The 23,666-nt window shown below is 52.5% G+C and overlaps 1 protein-coding gene across 1 annotated transcript; it reads right to left on the bottom strand.

Annotated features, from left to right (window-relative positions):
• Positions 1-10,236: 10,236 nt before the first annotated feature.
• On the bottom strand, positions 10,237-23,402 carry BAHD1 (bromo adjacent homology domain containing 1; the record flags this gene model as incomplete). Its single annotated transcript, XM_084263634.1, has 6 exons — positions 10,237-10,530; positions 11,682-11,773; positions 14,121-14,197; positions 15,337-15,496; positions 17,412-17,773; positions 21,773-23,402. 6 exons carry the CDS (start codon positions 23,400-23,402, stop codon positions 10,341-10,343), a joined length of 2,511 nt encoding a protein of 836 aa, XP_084119760.1. The 3' UTR covers positions 10,237-10,340.
• Between the last annotated feature and the right edge of the window lie 264 nt (positions 23,403-23,666).

The raw sequence follows: 23,666 nt of genomic DNA, 5'->3' as shown, positions 1-23,666 counted from the left end.
CACAATTGACTCACACTGGCCAGCCACTGCTCCTATTGTGATGCAACAGCCCTTGAACTTGACACTGCTAGTGGCTGTCACCAAATCTCTGGTTGGGGGGGCGGGGAGGGGGGTGGTTAAGCAAGGGCCCTGCTGAGGAATCCACCTACCTTTCAGGCAGGTCTCTGGAAGACACTAGCTTAAAACCTGTGGTAAACACCCTCCTGGAGGGTAAACACAACCTGCTAACAAAATCTTGCAATGCAATCACAAAACACGGGGAGAGTTCACATATACAGGGCTGAGTCAGATGAATTTCTGAGGTTTGAAGGAATGGTGTGGTCCTGGCTGGTCCTCAGGACAGCTTCCTTCCCTGGGGCCGGATGGGAATTACCTTGATGGCATTTGTCACAGGAGAAGGCCTGTGGGAACATGAAAGGCACACACATCCACACAGTGACAGCACAAGACACAGCGGCCACAAACTGAAATGCCAGAAGTTCTACCCCATGAGAGAACAAAGTGTGTTTATTTAGAAAGAGGGCAGGCCCTGAAACAGGTGGCCTGTACCAGTTCAGTGGTTGGCAGGCTGTGCTACCAGTCCCTGCGCCTGGCCGGGCTGCGGGACCGGCTGCGGGACCGGGGTCGGGATCGGCTCCTTGCTGCACGGCCTTGCCTGGAGGGATTGCGGCCTCTCCGCTGGCGGCGTTCCCTTCTCCCAGAACTAGCTGGGGCACGGCGTTGCTGCCTGGGAGCTCGCTCCGAGGAGGCCGGGACATGCCGCTGGGCCCCTGGAGCTGGCGTTTGGGGCCTAGGAGGTCTGGACTGTGGCTGCCTCCTGCTTCTCCTGGTGTTGTATTGCAGGTCCTGCTGATCCCTGCTATGGCCACCTTGTTGCTGCCACTCTGGGGCCCTGCTCTGGTCCTGCTCCATGATGTCGCTCTCATCCTGCTCGGAGGTGCCACTCTGGGCCTGCATCAGGGTCCTGCTCTCGTCCAGCTCTGAGGTGCCAGCCTGGTCACTGCTTTCCTCATTGCCAGAAGAGTCAGTTTGCAGAGTGTCTGAGGAAGTACTCTGCCTCCATTCTGCAATGGGTCTTAGAGATAGCAGCATTCGCCTGCTGCCTGGGACAGCCCTGTGCACCTCATAGTCATGGACTTCCACCTCGTGGAAGACATACTGGAAAGACCCCTCACAGACTGGGCACACGGTTCTCACATCAATCTCCGCCATTATGCAGGCAAAACAGAAATTGTGCCTGCACCAGGTCACGCAGGCCTTGTCAGTGATGGTCTCCTGACAAATGGGGCAGGTTGGGCTCTGTGCGGAAGCTGGCAGCGTGGCCAGGACCTCCTGGCTGGGGCTGGCAGCAGGGGAAGAGTTGCTGTGTCCTGGCGTGTCGTCCTCCGATGCCATCTCGAGCTGCAAAGCCAAGAGGCACAAAGCTGATGACCTGCCCTGGAGATGTGACCTGAGGAAGCAGCAAAGCTGCTGAAGAGGCGAGCACTTGGCCCTGGGGCTGTGCTTGTGCTGCCACAAACTTCAGGGAGCGTCCCAGGCCAGACACCTGGGTGACACAAGGGCCATCTGTGTGTGCTTCATCTCTCTGGGCAGGATGGGAACTCACCTCTCGACACGACAGGCACAGGCAGCAATTGGAAAGGCAGGAACGTGGTTCCTGGCCTCTTGTCAGGGGCAGCGCAGATGTTGAGGCGCAGCAGGTCGGGTCTGGTGTCCCGGGCCTGCCGATGACCCCGTCTGACAGATCCTCTCTCCACTCTTGGCAGGGAGCCTGCGGGATGGGGGTCCTGTGTCCCCCCTCACCTGCAGACCCTCACTCGCTATGCACAAGGACGGCACTGAGCCTGTCCTCGCTTATAAAGGGGTGATGTCACAGAGGTTTTTGATGATGCACTAAGTCGTGTGCTCTGATTGGCTGGGCCTGTGTGATGCCAGGAGTTGGACTCAATGATCCTTACAGGTTCCTTCCAACTCAGGAGTTGCTAGGATTCTATGATTGCATCATGAGGCTTTTGGGGACCACACCCAGCAGACGCAAACCCTGGTCTCTCGGGGGGAAACCCCCTCTCCAAAACAACAACCCACTTGGCAAGGGCACCATGCCCAGTGCAGGGCTACCACAGGGGCCAGACTGCCCATGGCCTCCCCTGGTCACACAGGCCTACAAAGTGTCCATCCACCAAATCCACATCTCTCCTATTTAGAGACAAGGATGTTGTACTGGACAATGTGGAATGCCTGGCACAAATCCAGGAACACGATGCCTGTCCCCCTTCCCTTGCCCACCAGCACTGTTACCCCATCATAGAAGGCCACCAGATTTGACAGGCACAAATTTGCTCTTAGCAAAACTGGCACCAGTCACTTCCTTATTCTTCATATGCCTTAGCATAATCCTCTGGAGTATCTGCTCCATGATCCTGCCATGCACACAGGTAAGAGGTACTTCTTGGGCTTTTCCTTTTTCCCCTCTTTAAAAATGGGGGTTATATTTCTCCTTTTTTCAGTCACTGGGGACCAGACTGCCAGGATTTCTCAAATATGATTGATAGTGGCTTGGCCACTTCAATCATCAGTTCCTTCAGAACACAAGGAATCATCTCATCAGGTCCCATGGATGTGTGCACCTTCGGGTTCCTTCCTTTGGTGTTCTCAAACCTGATCTTCTCTTACAGTGAGCAGTTCCTCATGCTCCCAGTCCCTGCTTTTGCCTTCTATGACTTGGGTGGTGTGGCTGGAGCTCTTGCTGGTGAAGACTGGCTAAAAACTCATTGAGTACCTCACCCTTCTCCACATCCCGGGTAACCAGGTCGCCTGTTTTATTACGGAGAGGGCCTGCATTTTCTCTCATCATCCTTTTATCACTGATGTACCTATAAAAACTTCTCTTGCTGCCCTTGACATCCCTGGACAGATTTAACTCTACCAGGGCTTTAGCTTTCCTAACATGGTCCCTGGCAGCTCAGTTTCCCGTTGTTCCTCTGAGTCTACCTGTCCTAGCTTCCAGCCTCTGTATGCTTCCTTTCTGTGTTTGAGTAGGAAGACTCAAGCTCCTTGTTCATCCACACAGGCATCTTGATGGTTTTGCCCAGTTTCCTTTTCAAGTAGCTTAGAGAAGGCAACCCTTGAATACTGACCAGCTGTCTTGGGTCCCTCTTGCCTTCAAGGCTTGGTGTTTCTGGAAACATCTCCACGTTTCTGGAAGACAGGTGCTGTGCAGGGTGACCCGTGGCTTTCTGCTGCTCCCACACCCCGCAGCAAGGAAAACAGTTCAGCCTCCAGTCCCAGCAGCACTGGCACAGGGCTGCAGCGACTGGCAGAAGCAGCAGCCAGAGATGAATATTCAAAGCTTAATGTCATTTTTATTCAGCTTCAAATGAAACAGCCAGTGTGGGAGCAACACATAAAGCAGCTTTGAGAGGCTGCGGATGCTTTCACTGTCAGACAGAGCCTGTGCTGAGTGGAGCCGGTGTCGCACGGGTGCTGCTGGTACACAGCTAAACTCTTTAGAGCAGCATGAGGGACTAGAGAGTGTTTGCTCTTTCATCTTCCCACAAAATCCCTGGGGCCTGAGGGGCCAAACCTTTTCCCTGTATCAACAGGGTAAGAAGGGCGCAGTAAAAACGGGGAATTGCTCATGCTTCAGGTCCCTGGGGACACAGGGTTAATCTGGGGACATGTGTCCCTGCTCCCTGTATGGCACGGACTCTCCTGGGGACTAATTCTGCCACCAGCGCTGCAGCAAACCTCACGCAGACACAAGTGCTGCTGCTCCAGCATGGCTCGTTTATTGGCACCTGTTTTCAAGGGACTGAGCTGGGAGAGTGACTGAGTGCTCCGTCACGCCGATACGACAGCCCAAATTGCTCCCGTCTCTTGGCTGGGATGAATTTTGGCACAATTACAGTCAATTACAATTAGTGGCATTAAAGCAGCAGTTAAACGTAACCAAGAGCTCGTGGCTTTTGCTCAGGGTGGGAAGACTCTTTGGCAACCAGAGCAAGTCCTGAATGGCATTTTGGGTTTGCTTGGCTGGGAGTGTGGAGTGAGGGGGAGAACCCCCCAGAAAGTCCCTGTGGCAGGGTATGCCCAGGGCCCAGCTGGCAGCTTTCCTGGCACAAGGAGCTGCTCCAAATCGAAGCATCCAACCATGGAGTGAAGAGCTGCACCGGCATCCCTGAGGCTGCAGGAAATCGGTTGAACTGTGCTCACTTCTCAAAGGACAGAATTCCCAAAGCTCACAGTGACCTTTCCAGCACCTCCCTCCCATCCCACCTCCCTTATCTTAGCACCCAAACCTTACTTGAAGGCTCTGCGGGCATCTGCAGCCCCGACTGCTCCTTCCCAGCACTCTAAACTGGGTGAGGCCACCTCCACTGACACACGGCATCACCTCCGAGGATGACGCTGTGGCCAGTGGGACTCTGCCAGCGTGGCAGAACATCCCTGGCAGCACCAGACACAGTATGAGGGCAGGAGCTTGGTGAACGCCAGATACAGGAGCTGGGTACAACTCAGCGCAGCTCCCTCGGGTAGCAGATTTCAGCAGTAAATCCAATTTTGTTTGACATTAATCCCAACGTCTTGGTCCGCTGCAGATTATCCTTTTGACGACAGCTCACTGTGTGGGAGGAACTGGGACAGAAGAGTTTTTTCTATGTTTTAACTGACCTCTACGAGAGCCTGTTCCTGCATGGCAAAGCACCGGCTAGCCCCACAGCGGCTTGCAAATCTAAACATCACAGGATGAGCACCTTACTCGCTTTGGGAAGATAATTCCCTGCTTAACATGCTTTGTTATCAAGACATTTTCCTTTCTCAGCCTCAATTCTCATGTTTTTACCCGCTCCTCCAGGTTGGCGCCTAACCTGCCTGCAGGTCCCAGCGAGGAACCACGCTGGCACAGGGCTTCTCATTACAGAGTCACAAGGTTGAAAAAGACTTTTAAGATCATCAAGTCCAACCATTCCTGTCCTGTGCTAATCATATCCCTGAGCACCTCATCTACCCGTCTGTTAAACATACCCAGGGATGGCGACTCAGCCCCCTCCCTGGGCAGCCTGTTCCACATCCCCACTATTCTCTCAGGGAATACCTTTTCCCTAACATCTGATCTGACCCTGCCCTGGTGCAGCTTGAGGCCATTTTCCCTTGTCCCATTTCCTGTCACCTGGCTGAAGAGACCATCGCCCACCCCTCTGCACCCTCCTGTCGGGTCAGCGTAGGCAGTGAGAAGGTCGCCCCTCAGACACCTCTCCTCCAGGCTGAACACCCCCAGCTCCCTCAGCCACTGCTCATAGGATTTGACCTCCAGCCCCTTCCCCAGCCTGGTTACCCTCCTCAGGACACCCTCCAGGACCTCGATGTCCTTCTTATGGTGAAGATCCCAGAACTGGACCCAGCACTTAAGGTGTGGTCTCACCAATGCCGAGTTCAGGGGCACAATCCCCTCCCCAGACCTACTGGCCACACTATTTCTGATACAAGCCAGGATGCCGTTGGCCTTCCTGGCCACCCAGGCATACTGCTGGCTCACGGTCAGTCTCACTGCTGACTCATATTCAGACTCTCATGACATGTAATAGGTGCAGAAAACAAGAGGCCAGGATCCTCTGGCACAAGCCCGTATCCCCTGAAGAAGTCTGAGCAGGAAGTCAGAAGCAGGGCTGTGAGGGGACAGCGATTAAAGGGTCTCAGAGCAGCGCTGCCTGCTCCCCTACTGGGACAGACTCAATCTCCTGTTCAAGACCATGTGGATACAAGAGATGCTGCCAAGGCCAGATCTGCCGCTGTGTCACTCCCTGGCTCAGCAGGATGACAGCCAGCCTGGGCTCCAAGGTGTGCACGGAAGATATGGTTACAGTACCCAGCCCTCCGCATCCCTCCCACAAACCATGTCTGCCATTGGCTCCCCTCTATAATTAGCAGCTAATTCAGCATCCGCAACACACATAGCTTTTTCTTCCTGTCCTTTTTCCTCCCAGAACTCTCCCTCCCTGGGCGTGCAAGGGCCCCGCTCCAGTTCACACACAGCATTGCTTACAGAATTCACCCATTCCCAGGGCCAGCACCCAGCGAAGAACTAAACCGCATCACCTCCCCAGGCACAGCCCACACCGAGGTTACTGCGGGTTGGGGGGGATTCCCTGAAGCCCCAGAGCGCAGCCTGCAGTGGGACCCTTCCCTGCCCTTGCCCAGCATGAGCGGAGGCAACACCGGGAGAAGAGGGGCCACAGACCCAGGACAACAAACATCACCTGAGCAGGGAGTGGGAGTCCTGACAGCCCAAGAGGAGCCTTTCCTTGGAACTGGAAAGCACCTAGAGATCATAAGGTGGTCAGTTAGTGCTGCTGAAACCAGACTGGGCAGCCAAAAGGCAGCATTAACTGTGGTCAAGGCAGCAAGGCTGCACCGGCTGGTGCTGACACATGGGAGCTTTACAGCACTTGTTTTATCCTTAAGAGAAGGCAACACTCCCTCACGGGTGGTGAACTTCCCACCACCTCTCAGCACCACGGTGGAAACCTTGGGGGCTCTGCCCCCACCCACACACCACATAAGCAATTCTCACTGAGGAGGAGTGTGCAGGAGCACTTGTAATCCTTTCGCACATCTCTTGCGCAGCTTTGGCCTTGCACCCGAAGACCTGCTGCTCACTGCAAGCGCGCAGCACAGCACCTACTGACCTCACAGCCATGTTTAAATCTACACACTTCCATGGGCAGCCAGATCCCATCCATCAGAGGTGCTGGCTCTGTTGTGCTGTTACAATTAGGTCATTTTACTCGTCTCTGCTCTCGCTCCTGCTTACAAGCCTTTCTGGGACATCCTTGTAGAGCACACAGCCACCAGCCCCATCCTTAGTGCATGTGTAGCGCTTGGTGCCACAGGCTGGGATGCTCCGACAGCAGGAGCTGCCGGTGATGCCAAGCTGCCGGTGATGCCAAGCTGCCAGCTGGCTTCCAGACAGTGCTCCAAGTGAAGTGCTTTTTCCAAAAGCAACATTTCAAAACGCTTCCTTCCAAGGTTCCCACAGCATGGGTGGACACACCAAGCCTCGCAGAGCCAAGCTTTGCCACCACCACCTTCCCTGCCTGCAAGATAGACTGGAGTATTTCTACAGCAGCACCTCAAGAGCAGGCTGGGAACTAAAAAACCGAACCAAAGAGTCAGCCCCCCCTCCTCCTTGCTCCATGTTCACATCCCATTCACTCACCCTGCTCCCACACTGGCACCTCCTGAGCACTTCAACTCCCGCACCCTGGCAGGCCCATGTGGAAGGCTGGTACAAGGAAGGGAAGAACAGGGTGGCACCGGTTTGTTTTCTAAATCAATACCATTTTTCAAATTTATTTTTTAAGAATTACTTCTAATATATCTTTCTCACAGAAGGAGGGTATAGGGAATGTTCTCATTCCATCTGTAAACACTGAAATACAGATCTGGGCAACCAGGGAAGAGACACAAAAAAGTGCATTTTACAAAATTATCAACTAAAATATATTTTACATGTATTACGTTTCAATTTAAATTCTACCGACTGCATTTTCAGTTTCAAAAAATATTTCCATATCTAATAGATTAGAAAAGCATGAAATATTTTCATTATGGATAAGACATTTCATTTACATGCTGTCTGCACAACAGCATAAGCAACCACGAGAATCTCAAACGATGTTCTTGGCCTGAAGCAGATTTGAACACGAGAAGAGTCAGGATTCGTCCCCTGCGGACACGAGCCAAAGCCCATCCCAGATCCACGGCAAGTACAATTTCTTTTCTACCTGGAGCGGAGCCAGGAGGGAGGTGGGCGCAGGGGGAGAGGGGTCAGAATGAGTTTCAGAGAGTTACTGTGGTTTCCAGGGCTGGGTTTCAAACCTTCCCCCGCCTGCAGCAGTGCTGGGGGTTTGCCTGGTGGGGATGAAGCATCCTGGCAATGCCTTTGCTTGTGGAAGGTGGTTGCAGGCATCTTGCCCGCTGCAGGCAGGGTGTCAGGAGTCCCTGCTGAGCCAAGCGCCTGTCTTGAGGGCTTCCTGCCACCTTCCACACTACAGCACTGGGCAGGGGGCAGCTGCTGCCTTCCCTCCTGCACTGGGCAGCCACCAGCCCCCACTTTCACACTGGGCAGGAGCGGCTCCGCTTGTTTCTCCAGCATCCTCCCTCCCTGCTGAGGGGAGCCACTCACCAATGGCCTCTTTCTCCAGCGCCTCCCTGCGTCCCCATGGCACTGTCACCTGAACACCCTGGAATCACTCCTGACTCCCATCCGGAGAGAGCACCACCGGATCAGCAACCCCCAACCGCATCCTTCCAAGAGACCACCAGCACCCAAGTTAACTGATAAGGAGAAATCTGAGAATCCCTTTGACACTAACAGAATCTTATGGTTAAAGGAGATCAGATGCTTCACTCTCAAATTCTTGATTGCCCACTACGATGACAGCTCCTGGAGCTCGGCGTTTTCCCCAGGCTACGCAGGCAAGAACAGATGGGACTTTTCCAGCATCCTCTGCAACACCAAGCGGGAACCATCCACTGACAGCAGGGAGACGCGTGCCCTGCTCACCCACTGTGGTGGGTGCCCCATCGCCTCATCTCCTCTCAAAAGTCATCGTCTTCTAGACACGTTCCCCTCTTTGGTATGTAGAGCAAATCTCCGGAGAACTCCCGCGTTAGACTACTTCCACGTAAGGGAGTCGATGCTGTGCGGTTTCCTCTCCAGGCCAGGTAGGCGTGCAGCCGTCAGAACAAGCCATCAAGCCCTCCGTTCCCACCGTGACAGCATCTGTGGGGAGCGTAGGTAGTGCTGCTTCCACTGACAGGACATCGGAGCACGATGAACACTTCACTTCCACCATCCAACACCAGCCCAGAAGCCCTGACAGAGCGGGAAGATAGACGCCCAGTTTCAGCAGGTGGCTGAGATGGTCAGGGTTCTCCTTCCTTACGGTAGTGCAATGGCGAAACGGGCTCCCGGCTCGGTGCGAGTGGCTCGATGGGACTGTTACGCTGTCCTTTGGTTTGCTTTAGAATGAACTCAAACAGTTTGCGTTAAGATAAACTAGCGTCTATCTAGGATCTATACATGTAAGGCAAGAGGCAATAGCTGTGGGGCTCAGGTCGCGTTTGCCGATGCGAACCTTTACCAGGCTCAGATCCTTTCAAGAGCCACAAAGCCACTTTGGTGAGCTCGCTCGGATGCCAGGATGAGTCTGGAGGGGGAGGAGGGCTGCAAGGCAGCGCCAATGGTGCTGCTGATGGCTTCACAGTACGCCCAGGGTCAGGACAGTCATGTATGGGCAGGGGGCTTCGCATTTTAGAAAAGCCAAATGCACTCAAGAAAAGGGTTCAACCAGTTCACCCTCCAGCTTTGAGCTTCTTCACCCTGAAGATGGATGGGGTCAAGAGGGACTGTAAACGACATCACAGGGGAAAAAAAGGGGAAGAAAGAGTAAACCCACTTCTACCACTACGGCCCCTGACGTCATTAGGGGAAGAGCAATCCTCGGAAGAGAGAACTTGGTTTGCTGTGTGTGCCCCCAGGTTCACTGCCCCACACACCACCGGTGCTTTGCATTGCAGGGCAAAGCTCTCTGTAACGCTGCGCCTGGGGGGTGATGCCCAGAATCCTGCCGGCTCCCACTCTGGGGCTGCCAAGCCCCAGTCCGGGCGGTGAATCACAGAACAGTGAGGCAAGGGGAAGAGAAAGATGAGAACAGGGGTCACCTCTTTCCCTGACAGAACAAAACCTATTTGAGAATGACACAAGGCCACTCTGCATCCAGACAGCTTCCAGAGCAATGGTTGAGCTCTGAAGAAGCTCTCATCCACCAGGAATCCTCACAGGCCATCCGGCAGGACCAAGGAGACTCCCGTGCCCTGCCAAGGATCTCAACTCAGTCCTCATGCTTCATGCCAGGGTGCAGAAACCGAACAACTGTCACAGCTTAACTCAAACACCACACCAAAGCATCCCTCCGGCACCTTCCACCATCCCCACTAGCGATGGCTCTGGATTCAGTTTACTGGCTTTTATCCCCTGCAAACCCCTCCCAATAGATGCATCTCTAGATACATATATAGATATAGATTTACATATGCAAGGACCTATATCTATATACATATATTTATTTTATAGGTATATATTTTCATTTATGCTTTTAACGAAGTGCTGTGCTTTCAACCGCTGCCTTCCTGCGCAGGGATCTGCTCCCGCGCTTGCTTTTCAGTCCGAGGGTAAGAGCGCTGGGCGCTCTCGCCTGCAAGCAGCACAAGGTGAAGTCGAGAGCGCAGAGATGTCCCAGGCCGTCAGCGTGCCGCCGGCTCTCCGAAGAACACCGCTACTGAGGGTTCTTCAAGATGCGCCCGTGTCTGAAGTCGTAGACGTGCCGACAGAGGAAAACCAGCTCGGGGTCAGTGTCCTCAGGCACCTTGCGGTGCAGGGGTGTGGAGTACTCTTCTGAAGGAGGAACCATCATGGTTTTCCTGCCTGGAATCCCTTCGACTCGACGCTTTGCCAAGGCACAAAATCTGCAAAGCAATTACATTACAGGAGTTAGCAGGAACTCCTTTCAGCTGCTGCTGTCTCTGTCTGTCTGTCCTGCTGGAAGCCACAGCCGTGGCTGCCAGAGGACAAGGGGCGAAGGGCAAGGGGAGGAGCGCAGAGGGACGTTAAGCTTGCTCCTTGCAGCAGCTGTTGCTTTTGATCCCACCCTGAACCACAGAACACAGCAAGATGGAATCTCTTTTATACTGACAAATAATGAACAGTACAAGAGATGACTGTGATTAATTCACCTTGCTTTTACCTCCTTTTTGTCAATTAGCCCCAGAAAAAGCTCACACATCAGGCTGTTGTTTAGGTAAAGGAAGAATCTGGGATGCCTTCAGGGATTCTCTCTCAAAGACAGAATCTACCCACAACAGCACAAATTCCTGCCAATAGCTACTCCAGAGATAGGGCTGTTAGAAAGGAAGCGAGCTGTGTGGAACTGAAGCTCAGGGATTTTTGGTCAGTTGGTGGGGAGGTGTGGGGGTATGTTTGTTTTTTTTAAAAGCATTTTCAAAAGAAAGAGTGATATTCAACTTATAAAGAATTTGTAAACCAGTTTGGGTTTAGAAATTTGAAGAGCAGAGCCCTAAGGTGGGAGCAGGAGTAGGAGCAGCACACTGGGGCTTAAACATCCCCGTGGCTGTAAGGCTGCAGCGCCAATGGGATGCACTCAGCAAAGGTGCAGCAGTTTAAAAGCACCACGTGGCATCATGGACTTGTGTCTCCATAGAACCTCATCCTGCCCTGCGCATCCATCCCACCAAGGATGGCGGTCTTGAATACAGACATTTCGAAGTTTCTCCTGACAGAGCTTCAATTCTAACAGCAAGAGCTTCACAGGAAGAGTTCTGGTTGCTGCTCTGAGCGATGCTGCTGCCCCAACACCCAGATCTGCGAGCAGCAGCACTGACAGAAAATAGGCTGCATGCCTTCTGGCTCGCTACGGCACCTGGGTACCACAGGGACACACACGAGGATTTCCTGCCGCCTTTGTTTTCAGCTCCCCGTGACAGAGTTCGTAGGGCTGTGACAGCTCTGCTGGGTGAGACGGTTGGCACTGGGAAGAGTGACAAGAGCTGGAGACAGAGGCAGGTCTGGGCAATAGCAGCGAGTTAAGAGCACCACCTACCTGCAGTACTCTGCAAAGGTCAGCACATAGCATTTCTCCTCTATGCAGGCAACACTGTTTTCGTCCTGATGCCGGGATGCGAAGATCTCATTCTGCAAGAGAAGGAAGAAAGAAGAGGTCACCCAGCTCACAGGAGCCCAGGGAGGTAAGGCCAGCTCCATGCCTTCACCCATCACCTTAAAGAAGGGCAACCTCTCCAAGCATGCTCAAACAGATACTGAATTGATATATTTCACATGATCCAGACACTTTCCTGGTGTTTTGAGGCCTACTTACAGCGTGTGCCAGGATTTTATCCAGCAACAGGTGAGCAAAGCCTCACAGGAGCCCTAACCATCACTGAATGCTGCCCCACACACGTGGGAGCCCAAGTGTCCAAATCCCCACTGACAATGCCAGTGGCGCTTCAGCTGAGGAGCGCTACCAGCTGCCCCCCCAGCCTACTCTTCCCTCCTGAGGAGGTGGGGGGCAGTGAGCTTTTCGCCAATGCTGAGAAGTATCTGAGGAGAAGAGATTTCCTAATGCTGCCCTGGAGGAAAAGCAGCATTTTGAAAGTGCTATTGCAATGCCTGGGAATGACGAGGAGACAGGTAAGCAGGAGGGAAGGCCAAGTCCACTGGGGAGGTACCACAGAGGCTCCAGAAGAGAGAAAGACCTGCAAGTGATGCCTTTGCTCCAGCTTATCCAAAATCTGACTCTGTGCACAGACTCCATGTGGAAGGAGCCTTCAGACCATATCCAGAAAAGCCAGTGAGCGATGATCCTGCAGGCAGGAGGTCAGGGCGCTCCCCACCCACACATTCCTCCCAGCTCCCAGGGATGTCCTTCATTCATTTTCCCTTTCTTGTGCTGGATCCCTTCCAGTTCATTTGTGTGGCTAAGAACTGACACAGAGGTTGAACAGCACTCTGCTGTCTTTACTATGACCCCTCGACAGGCGACCAGTCTTTCCAATCCATCTTTGTATCAAAAAGTAAAGGAATCCCTTCTTTTCCATCCCTTTCCCCAGCCCAATCCCATGACAAAGGCTGATTCAGCACGAGAAGTAGCAACAGCCTTTTTTCCCAGGGTAATTTAGGAACCTTGGCTCTGCAGCAGCAGAATCAGTAAGCTATGGGGCAACCCAGGCAGAGCCATTTTAAAGAATTTCAGGTGTGGTTATATCAGCAGAGATGATCGCTGGGAATAAAGATGCTCTGCACAAGTCCAGAAGCGTTACTTACAGGCTGTGTCTCTGCTCACAGCCCTGAGGAAGGAAGCTGGAAGGACAGACCACTGGGGGACACGCTCCATCAGAGAAACTGCAAACATTGCACCTTGCTTCTGCACCTTGGGGTTTTGGTCTGCTCCTTTCATCAGAACTACCTGAGTCACCTTTGGCAAGCGCAGCCCAGCGCTCAGCCCAAACAGCACTCTCCCAGTTTGAGGGCTGGTGTAATTAAGCAGGTGTGCAAAAAAACTGGCTTGGTTCCTCCTGGACAGGATGCTGGTGCACACTCTCTGCCAACCTGCAACCAGAGACCGCCCCACCTCCTTCACAGGCCAGGAACTGTAAGGCACCACATTACAGGTTAGAAACTCATCTGCACCCCATGAGTCAGGTACAATCCCCACAGCTGCCCCCAACATGCTTTAAAAAACATGGAGGGGGAAGGAAAAAGGAACCAAGCATTTTGCTCTGTTGAAACCATCAGGAAGCTCTCCATTCCCAGTCTGACACCAGATTGTTCTGTCACCCAATACAAGCCCATGGGAAGCAGAGCAAGGCACAAAGTCATAACGATTCACACGGCTCTCCTCTTGAAACACCAACTCTTCTTACATGGGCCCAACAGTCAGTCTTTCATCCTCCTCGTGAATGTATACGGGGGAAGGATGATGCACCCATGTGCCTGCACAAGACAGTTTGGGGAGTTTAAACAGTGCATAAAGAGATTTAGGGTACTCCGAGGTCCTGCAGAACTGCAGCAGGAGCTTTTGCATGGAGCTGTATGTCTCTGGGCAAAGCAGAATACCCTTTTTGGGAAGGTTTCCCAGCTTGATTCAGTATGAAGACCCCCACCATTACCCCAAGGCACCACTGAAGCTCTCCTGTCGCTTTACATGTGGTATTTTCTCAGGTTAAAGGGAGGAACGTTAAAACTTAACAGAGGAGGCCATGTAAAAGAACGGCAACTTCTGTTCTGTTCTGTTCTAGCCCAGAGTTTCCACACGTGGCAATAAATGGGGAGAAAGCCCCAAGGATCAGACACTGGCTCTCAACACATCTGGCACCAGCTGCACCACAGCCAAGAGACAGCTCTGTGTGACTCAAACCAGAAGCTCAGCTCCAGAGTTTGAGGCCATCCAGGCGCGCGGGGAACTTGTCGGGCTAATCCCCTCCTCCCACAGGAACGCAGACGTGCCAGGACCCCCCCGCCCCACGTTCAGATGGCTCACCTGGTGCATACTGGGATTGCGGCCTCCCTGAGTGTGCTCGGGTCTGTAATACCACAGGAGGCTCATCATCAGCTCCCCTGCAAGAAGGTTGATTAAAACATGTCAAGTTTTCTTGCAGCATTTTCCCACTACCATCCAGCTCCCCCCTCCTGCCTCAGCCCTTCCATTCCCACAGCGCTCACGTAGAGACAGCTGTGCTGCCATCAATATTTCATGCTGAACGATGTGTCCTTTTGTCACGGCAAGAAGCTGTGCTGAGTCAGTCACACTGCTATCCTGTTACACCTTCACATCCCTCTACTTGTGTCACAGCAGCACAAAGGGGTCAGGTAGGCACAAAATAAAAGACAAACATCAACTGTTTCTGTCTGTGGGAAGCTGCCATTCAGTCAGCAAGCTGGGGAGATGCTTGTGCTAAGCATTAACTCCATGGTTATGGGCAGAAGTGCTGTCTCAGGATGACATGGCCAAGATGGGCATCACCGCATGATGCTCACTTTTTTTTTTTTTTTTTTCTTTTAAGCAAGGCCCATACTTCAGAATGTCTGGCACAGCTCCCTCAGCTCAGGTATCACTGGTCAGACATGGGACCTTTAACATAAAATCACGCTATTCCACTTGGGTCACGGATTCCCAGAAGGACAGGGGTTAGATGAACCTCTGGGGATATCGCCCAGTTCAAGCCCCTGCTAATGCAAGGTTGCCTTGAGCAGGATGCACAGGATGGCGTTCAGGATCATATGTTTGGGATGTCCCCAGAAAAGGAGACTCCCCATCCTCTCTGGGCAGTGCTCAGGTACCCACAAAGCAAAGGGTCCCATCAAAAGCTTCCACGCACAAGCCCGTGCTCGACATGGCCTCCCAAACCCAGATGTTGGATAGAGGAGCTGCTGTTTACTCGGATGCTAAGATGTCTGTTGCAGTGAAATTATAAAGGCGATCGTTGCTAAGACAGGCACTTGGCAGATATTATCTGTGTTCACGACCAGGAAGATTCTGATTACCAGTCCCAGGCTAGTGATTAAAGAGCATTTCAGTTCCTGGAACAATCTGAATGAAAGCCCTGGAGTTAATCTCTTCCTCTTCATCACCCAGTCTGGCAGCAGTGGAGTACCCTAACAAGCCTGCAGCTCTCCTGAGATCCATCACTTTCCCGGTTCCAGCTCACCCTCATCTGTCAAGTGCAGAGGCCAGACACACTCTTTTGGCACAGTACCTGTTTTGGGGTCTTCCCATAGCGCCGATATCTTTGCAACGTAGGGCATAGATTTCTTCCGGGGTCCCGATTTCAAGAGGACAGTATCTCGTACCCGGATAATCTCCCCATCTCTCTCCACAGCCTGATAGCTCTTGCGCACAGCTGGCTCTGGTTCATTCTGTTAAAACACATAAAAAACAAAGCAACCTGAGTGTGCAGGCAAGGGGTTAGCTTTGGCTACCCCAACCCAAGACAACTCTAGTCCCGCTGTGGTCTAAAAACTTGCCTAAATCTACTTAGAGCACAGTGTTTCTCTTCTTCCAAGAGAAGCCATACAGCCTAACAGCACTCGTGGCATCTCTAATCCCCCCCACGTTTGTTTCTAACTGCAAAGATCAGGTCAAACAAGTTACTTTTCTACGGGGAGGGCATTCACAGATAAAGGAAGTTCACTAAGGAACAGCATCTCTAAGCACTCACAGGTCACATGCAGCCATCGTTTTCAAACAGAGGAAGACACAACTACTCTGTGCAGTGCTGGCAGTAAGAACCAGCTTACCAGCTGGATAGCAAATCTCACAAAAAGTGTGTGTTTCTGAAATTAATACCCTTATTTCCAATTAAAAAAGAAATTCTTCTTAGATCCTGAACTTCATAAACCCCACACCTTCCAAAAAGTCACCCTTTGTCAGCCTACCCGTAGGCATGCAGCTCCTTTGTGTCCAAAAAACATGGCACGGTTTGAATGTTACGTGTTTCTCCAGCACAAAACATTGTAAGGAAACAATTGAACCATGGAGTATTTCAGATGAATAGGGTAGGGAAGCCATGGCATAAAGCCTTCTGCTTCCTTCGCACCCTTTAACTGTAAAATGATCACTTTTTTTGACTATGAGTGGAGGGGTTATTGTGGTTTACTTTTGCTCTGAAAACTCGTTTCAGAGTGCCTGAGCAGGATGGGCTTAACCTCCTGCCAGATCACCCAGGCAAAGTCGGAAGCATTACACGCCGGGACTTAAGGAGATTAACGGCACGCTGCTCCTTTCAAAGTGTCAAAGCCTGAGCAGTGGATGCAAGAGGCTCATCTCCTGCTTTCCTGGGCATCATCCTCGCACAGCTCTTGGTATCTGGACACAGCCCCAAGAGCTGGAGCTACAAAACCTGTCCTGGATGACATTCTCAGCAGCTCGAGGCTGCACCACTGCAGCAAGCGGCAGCGTGGCTGAGTCCACTGGGACCACCACTCCCCTTGCTGCTGACATTTACTGCACGCAGTCCAACGCCTTGTCCCACCTTCCCAGACAGCACGTGGGTCCAGACTTCAAAGTCCACAGCTCTTATGTTTTAATAACGTGAAGGATATTGCCTTTTCTCTCAACTGAAGTGGACTTTAGTGCAGTTAATTAAGTTTCCTGGCAGGAAATCTCCCATCTTGCAGGAGCCAGCCTCTGCCCCTGAACACAACAAATGGGAAAGTACAGATGAGCAATCCTTGAAGGACTGCCTTGCCGCTTGGTAAGAAGGGGGATACTGGCTGCTAGGAAGATTCCATGTGGGAGCCAGGATACTGCCTCAGTCCTCTGTGCTCGCTGTGAGATCCCAGCTGGGCTACAGACCTGTCAGTGAAAAGAACCACCTTACAAGAGCCACTTTCAGACAGCCACTCCTTAACAACAGGGCTCAACCTCCCTCATTTTCTCCAACAGGTTTGCCCTAACTCAGCAAGAGGACGATCTCTCTGTAGGACTGACTCCTGGGTGCAGCAGGTGCCACCCTTGCAAATTCCAAAGCCAGAAGCATTCGTCATCGCTGTGTTCCAGCTGATGCTTGCACAGGAGCAGCAGGTTTTCCTTACCTGTGCAAGGTAACGTGAAGGTGCACGAGACAAAACAAAGCCAACAGCAGCTCAGCCTCAAAAGCCCAGCCAAAAGTCACTACCATCTTGTCCAGGAGGTCCTAGATGGCATCTAGTGACCACCTCCAGCGTCACCAAAACCCTAAATGCTCTCAAGCTGTCATATCTCAGACCCCTGAAGATGCTCAAAGGGGTCTAGCCATACCCGCATGAACACCCTCACTCCACAGACACCTACCACAACGTAGACAGCCTTCTCGCAGGCTGTGCCAACGGGGATCCAGCCATTGGTAGCTCTCCGCCTGCTAATGCGCTGCTGCTTTGGATGGGAATGCCCTCCTGCTGCTTTGCTGTCGGAGGCGTGGAGGCAACCCGTAGTATTTCGGAGACCAGACTTGGAGCCGCTGGGAGGCTTTGAGCTCTGCGGACATTCGCGGGCCATGGTCTGAGGGTCAGAGTTGGGGGTCTGCAGGTGAGGAACAGGTTCTGCAGCCGGTGGCACACTGGGTACAGGACATCCTGAGAGCGGGTGGGCAGGTGACGCCGGGTGCCCTGCCACAGGGATTGTGAGGTTCAGCTGGTCCAGAGACTTGCAGCCTTCTAACAGAAGGAGAGAAGAGAAGCATGTACCTTGTTTGAAATATTAGACTGCTACACCATCAAGACCACCCCAAACTACCACCACTTTCTCCCCAAATTCCCTTTACTGCATTAGAGCAGTAAAGACCCCTCACATTGTAATCTCGTTTAGCTCTGTCACTCAGTTCTAACAGGAAAGATATCTGTAAGCCTGTGATGCTCCGATACTCGCAGCTGATGGCACTGCACCGCAACGAACCCATCCAAAATCCCCTGAAGTAATGCCAGCCATTAATACACATAAGAGCTGGCCAGTGTCCAAAGCAGCTCCAGCCCATCAATATGGATAAAGGAAATAAAAGGCTTATCAAAATGATGGGAAGGATTAAACCATGCTAGCAGAAGCAGTCAGCTTCTTTCAGAAAGCCAAATTCTACTAATCAGGAAAAACTGAGAAGATTCTCCAAATTAACTCCAGAAATAGGCAGCTACGCGGAACAACAGCATGCAAGGTGCTGCACGGCACTGCCTCCAGCAAAACCATGTCCCTAGAGCAGCTGCATTAACCACAACGGGTTAGTAAACCGGTCAACGCTGCGGCCCTACAGCATCCCAGAACATCTCACACTGCTCTGGAGTCACAGACCAAGCCCTTCAGCCCTGGCCAACACTCCTGACAAAGGCAAGTGGGATTTGAATGATGTATCGACAGCAGGAAGCAAACTCCCAGAGAATCACAGACTCTCCTGAGCCGGGAGGGACCTGTAAGGATCATGGAGTCCAACCCCCGGCTCCACACAGCCCAGCCCAGTCAGAGCTGGCACTGAGGGCATCGTCCAGACACTTCTTGCCCTCAGCCCCGCTCAGGGCTGTGACCCCTTCCCTGGGGAGCCTGTGCCATTGCCTGACCCCCCTCTCAGCACAGAACCTCTTCCTGACACTCAGCCTAAACCTCCCCTGGCACAGCTTCATGCTGTTCCCTTGGGGTCTATCGCTGGTCACAAGGAGAGAAGATTGGTGCCTGCCCCTTTACTCCCCTCATCAGGAAGCCACAGCCCACTGTGAGATCTCTCCTCAGCCTCTTCTTCTCCAGGCTGAACAAACCCAAGGCCTTCAGCCTCTCCTTGTAAGCCTTCCCCTCCAGACTCTTCCCCATCCTCGCTGCCCTGCTCCGGACACTCTGTAAGAATTGTGTGTACCCTCTTGTCCTGTGGTGCCCAAAACTGCCCCCAGGACTCAAGGTGAGGCTGCACCCGTGCAGTGCAGAGTGGGATAATCCCCTCCCTGGAGACGTGGCAATGCCACATATATATGCACACACACAGTGCACCCCTATTCCGTAAGTCAGAAAGTAGGCTTTTTGGGATGACAGCTTCAGGCAACGTCTGGGAGATGCCTCCAGGCTGCTGCATGCCCCAGCAGATCTGTGGGGCTGCAGTGCTGCAAAGAAATACTCTGAAAGAGAGAAAACATCTGAAGTCACCCAGCTCCAGCTGCATAACTGCTGAGATCCCCTCACAGTACCAGGAAATCACTGCCTCCTCTCTCCTACTTAACCGTCCCCAAGAGAGAAGAGACGAAGCTGCTGCTGAACCGCCAGCACGAGGGCTGCTACAGACCATCGTGGGCTTTGCTGAGCAGCAAACCGCAGCAACTCCCCCAGTGAGCCGAGACAGCAGGATCTGAGTTCAGGGACCCTGCCTGGCCTTGGCACACACAGGACCCATAGAGTGGTGCACTGCCTCAGGAATATTTTGCTTACAACAACAGTTTTCAAGCTTGGAGTAAAGCAGAAGGAAGCTCACAAAAGCATCTACTAAATTTCAGAACAGCAGCACAGACCTGGCCTTGCTGGCACACCCGGGACTCCCCCCTTGGGTGCACAAGCTCCAGTCTGCAGGTGCTACAGCATCTCTCATAGCCCATCTGCTCCCACCCCGCCACATGCTGCAAGCCATCCGTGGGACAGGGACAGCGATGCCTCTCCTTTACACAGGGCAGATCACACCTCTGCCCGACATCACAGCCCGCTCCCTCGAGTCGCACCAAGCACACACCTGTATTTCCACACCAGCATCCCCCAACACACCAAGAACCGCAGATAAAACACAAGGCAAATGACACATCCAGCTGGATCCCCTCGTACCCGTGCTCTCAGATGGGAGCCTGCTGCTTCCAGCTGAAGCTCCTTTAATTCAGTAAAATAACCCCCTCTGGGGATGATGCGATTTCAGAGGTGCACACTTATATAGAAATCAAGTCCTAAGCCCGAGTCCCTGTTTATAGTCTCCTTGCGTGCTTCAGTCTGCAAAACAAAGTCTAAATTATTCCAGTGTTGTAGGCTTTTAAATCAAAGCAACTCACAGGAAGGAGATGGGAGTCGGTGAAGCATTCACACTGACAGTCAGCTTTAACCCAGAGCACTACGCATCCAAGATGTGCGAGAACAAGAAACGCTTTTGCCACTTACAACCCTGTCCCGAGAAGGACCTGAGCAGTGGGGTGACACACAGCCAGTAAAATCCACGTCCCCAGAACCATTCCTGTCCCTGCCAGTGTTGCAAGAAGCCACTGAGTTTGCAGGGAGAGCTGAACTCTGAAAAATACCATTTGCACACCTGGCATCCTTCTGGCTGCACCAAGCCAGAGGCACTGGCACACAGAGTTTCAGGAACACACCAGACTGCTGTGACCTCAGGGCACTCCACAGAGAGCTGCCAGACAAGAACACATTGCCAAGCAAGTCGTCTTGCAAACGTATAACTTTAAAGAGCACAGAAGCCACCCGCGAAGGCTGTCTGGCTGCTACCATAGGAAGCAGCACCACAACAGCATGGATAATTAGGGAAAATGGCAGTTACACTTCAACCGAACGCTCTAAGTTTCAGCAGCTTCCTACAAGGCAAGGCAAAGCCTCACTCAAACCCAGCGCTGAACTAAAACTTCAGCCACTTACCTGGAAAGCTGCTCAAAGTGGCTAAGCCGTGGCTCCTTTTGACTTGAGCATGCAGCCGACTGGCAGCCAGACATGTACCCTCCCTACATCTGCGGCTGGGTCTCCAGACTGTGCCCTTCAGAGTGCAGCACTGGTTAGCAGTGTGGCGCTCTGAAGGGTACACTGGGTCCCGGTACAGGGTCCCGGTGTCTGATAACCTCCCCACAATGATCCAGTTTTAAATGTTTCAGACAGTACGTTTCAACAGCAAAGGCGAAGCCCTGAGATAAAACACACTGAAGGACAAAGCCTGTAACACAGGCGGGACGGGAGAGCACCAGGCAAACATCAACATCACCTCTTACACCACCGTGTGTTCTCGTTTCCAGACATTCAGGGGAAAGATGGGATCACCGCTCACCAAACTGATGGCGTACCCAGCACTTCTATCACCACAGTGAAATTCAAGCATCTGTCCGAACTCGATCTGAACCACTAGAGCCCCCCCCCCGGCCCTGATCCACTCTGAAACCTGAAAAGACTGCACCCCCCCATACGCCTTGCAGGCGTGAGAGCCCCGCAACCAAGGTAATGCCCACTTCTTCACACCACTCCGCTCTGCAAGGATGCTTCAGTCCCGAGAGTGAGCTTTTGGGAACGGAAGAGGAACTCAGCCCAGTGTGCTCGAGACCCTCCGCTCAGCGAGGTGTGGCAGGACAGCAAGAAGCCTCGCAGAGCATGTAGGAACTAAAACCTGCTCGCTTTACACAGATCAAAGCTAAGTGGTTAGCTCCAGCATGACAAGTCCTAAGTCACCTACTCACTGCCCAAATCCTTTCACCAATTCCATGCTGTCTACACCATTAAGAGCTTTCAGTGGGGAAAAACCCTCAGGGCTAAAACCAGTGGAAGGGGAGGTGAAATGCGGATTCTCTGAGCCGCAGTTGGGCTGCCAAAGCCAAGCTGCACCGTGTGCAGAGGGAGCCTGCCTCCTGGCAAGGAGACACCTTCTTTAGCCACGGTGCCGAACTGTCTCTCTTCTCCTAGGAACACTGAACAAGATTTGCTCGCACTTCACACCTTACCTGCTGCAAAAGGCATTTTGTAGGGGAAGCTGTTCCGTCCTGCGTGCATGCTGGTAATCCTGCCCTCCGGCACACGCATGACGCTACAGACACTGTAAGTGTTGATCGTTGTTCCTTCTCCACAACAGTATGGGGAGTCACACCAGTGGAGCGGTGGGAAACGAGCACCTGATGGCAAGGAACCGGGCGATACCAAGAGCCCCTCACAGGTAGCAGATTGGGAAAGCTCGTCCTTGGGGTAAACAGAGCAGTGAGAGTAGCCATTGTACCCGCTTTGGCCATAATAAACGTAAAACCTGTTCAATGGTGTCAGATCCGAGGACTCGTAAAGACATCCACAATCCGTGTGATTTCCGGGCACGGGCAAGGGAGGGAACTGCTGCACAGGAAAGGAAGGCTGATGGAATTCCTGTTTGGGCGTCGGGGATTTCTCTCCAGGTCTTCCATACTCCGGCTTCATGGAAGCTTGCCCACCCATAAGCAAAGGCAGTCTGCGGCAGAAACCTTCTGTGCTAGCGTAGGAGCCAGACAGTGACTCGTAAGGAATGGGTTCTGCCGTCCCGTAGAGCCGTGATGAGTCCCACTGCTCTACCTTCCCAAAAGCACCTAGAGTAAGTCCTTGCCAGCCATGCTGACCTTCTGTTTTTAAGCTAGCCACTTCCTTCTTGGATTTGACACAGTTCTTCCTACTGGTTTTGGCCCACTTGAGCGTGGATTTCGAACAGTGGTTCTCAGACTTGCCCTCTCCATCCGATTTACTCCTCTGCTTCAGGGGTTGGTCTTTCTCATGGGTCAGCTTCAGAAAGGCCACAGCATTCAGGCTGGCCAGTCTCTTTGGGGTGGGATGATAGATGGCACCATCCTCCCTCTTTGTCCCATCATCAAAGACCTCATCCAGTGAATGGTCACAGCTATTGCATTTCTGACTGGGCTCATGCCGGTTTTTTCCTTTGCCTGTTTTCACTGCTGTTTTTTCCACCACAGGCCAGTTGTCACCAGCTTTGCAATGCAAGCTCTTAACGGTACAGTCTCCACCAGCTTTAACGGAGTCTCTTCGAATACGCCTGCCAGATAACAAGCCATCATCCCGTTCAAAGAGCAGATTGTTCACTGCCTCTGCGTTCAGCGAGGCCAGCCTGCGTTTCCTGGGCTCTGAAGGAGCAGCATCAAGGTCTTGCTCTGTCCCTGAAGAAGTTCCAGGGCACTTTTCCCCAGGTGACTCACTCTTCCCTGCTCCTGCAGGTTTTTGCTCGGAGAGCAAAGCAGCTCCCAAACCCTCCATCCAGCTTTGAAGGTCCTTTTTTTTACAGCTCTGTGTCTGTTTTGACAGAGATTCAGCCACATCCTCCAGCCTGGTGAGGAGCACTTTGCAGGTCTTTTTGTTCACTGAGGGGTGCAGACGTCTCCGCAGCGGGTATGTCTTTCGCACTTCATGCAAATTCTTGCTTTTGTTCGTCCCTACAAACCCGCTCAGACAGTTCGGAGCCTCGGTGGCATCTCCGTCCCTCTGGTCACCACACTCTGCCTCGGTCTTGTCCATCCTCCTGCTGCCTGTTGGTGATGAAGCCTGGCCAGCAGAACCAGCTGGATGTTTCAGAAGGAAAAGTTGTTTCTTCCGGGCATGCGTCATAGGATCAATGTCCAATCCTGGGAATGAACAGAAGAAAACATCTATTAATATTGCTGAGAGGGATCCATCTCCTCACAAAGCACCAACTGCCAATTAGGAAATATTTGGGGAAGCTTGTTTCTATACACAGTAGAGTCTTTTTGGGTGATGGCCAGTTAAGCCAATTAAGAGACAGGATGCAATGAGATGGGGTTTAATATTAAGCCACAGAACACGATAGTAATTAGAAGCGAGGCGGTGACAGCGAATGCCACAGCAGCTGGG

This window comes from Gallinula chloropus (genome assembly GCF_964237585.1).
Source record: "Gallinula chloropus genome assembly, chromosome: 4".
Lineage (NCBI taxonomy): Eukaryota > Metazoa > Chordata > Aves > Gruiformes > Rallidae > Gallinula > Gallinula chloropus.
The sequence above is the reverse complement of the archived record's forward strand: the minus strand, read 5'-3'. Positions and strand labels throughout refer to the sequence as shown.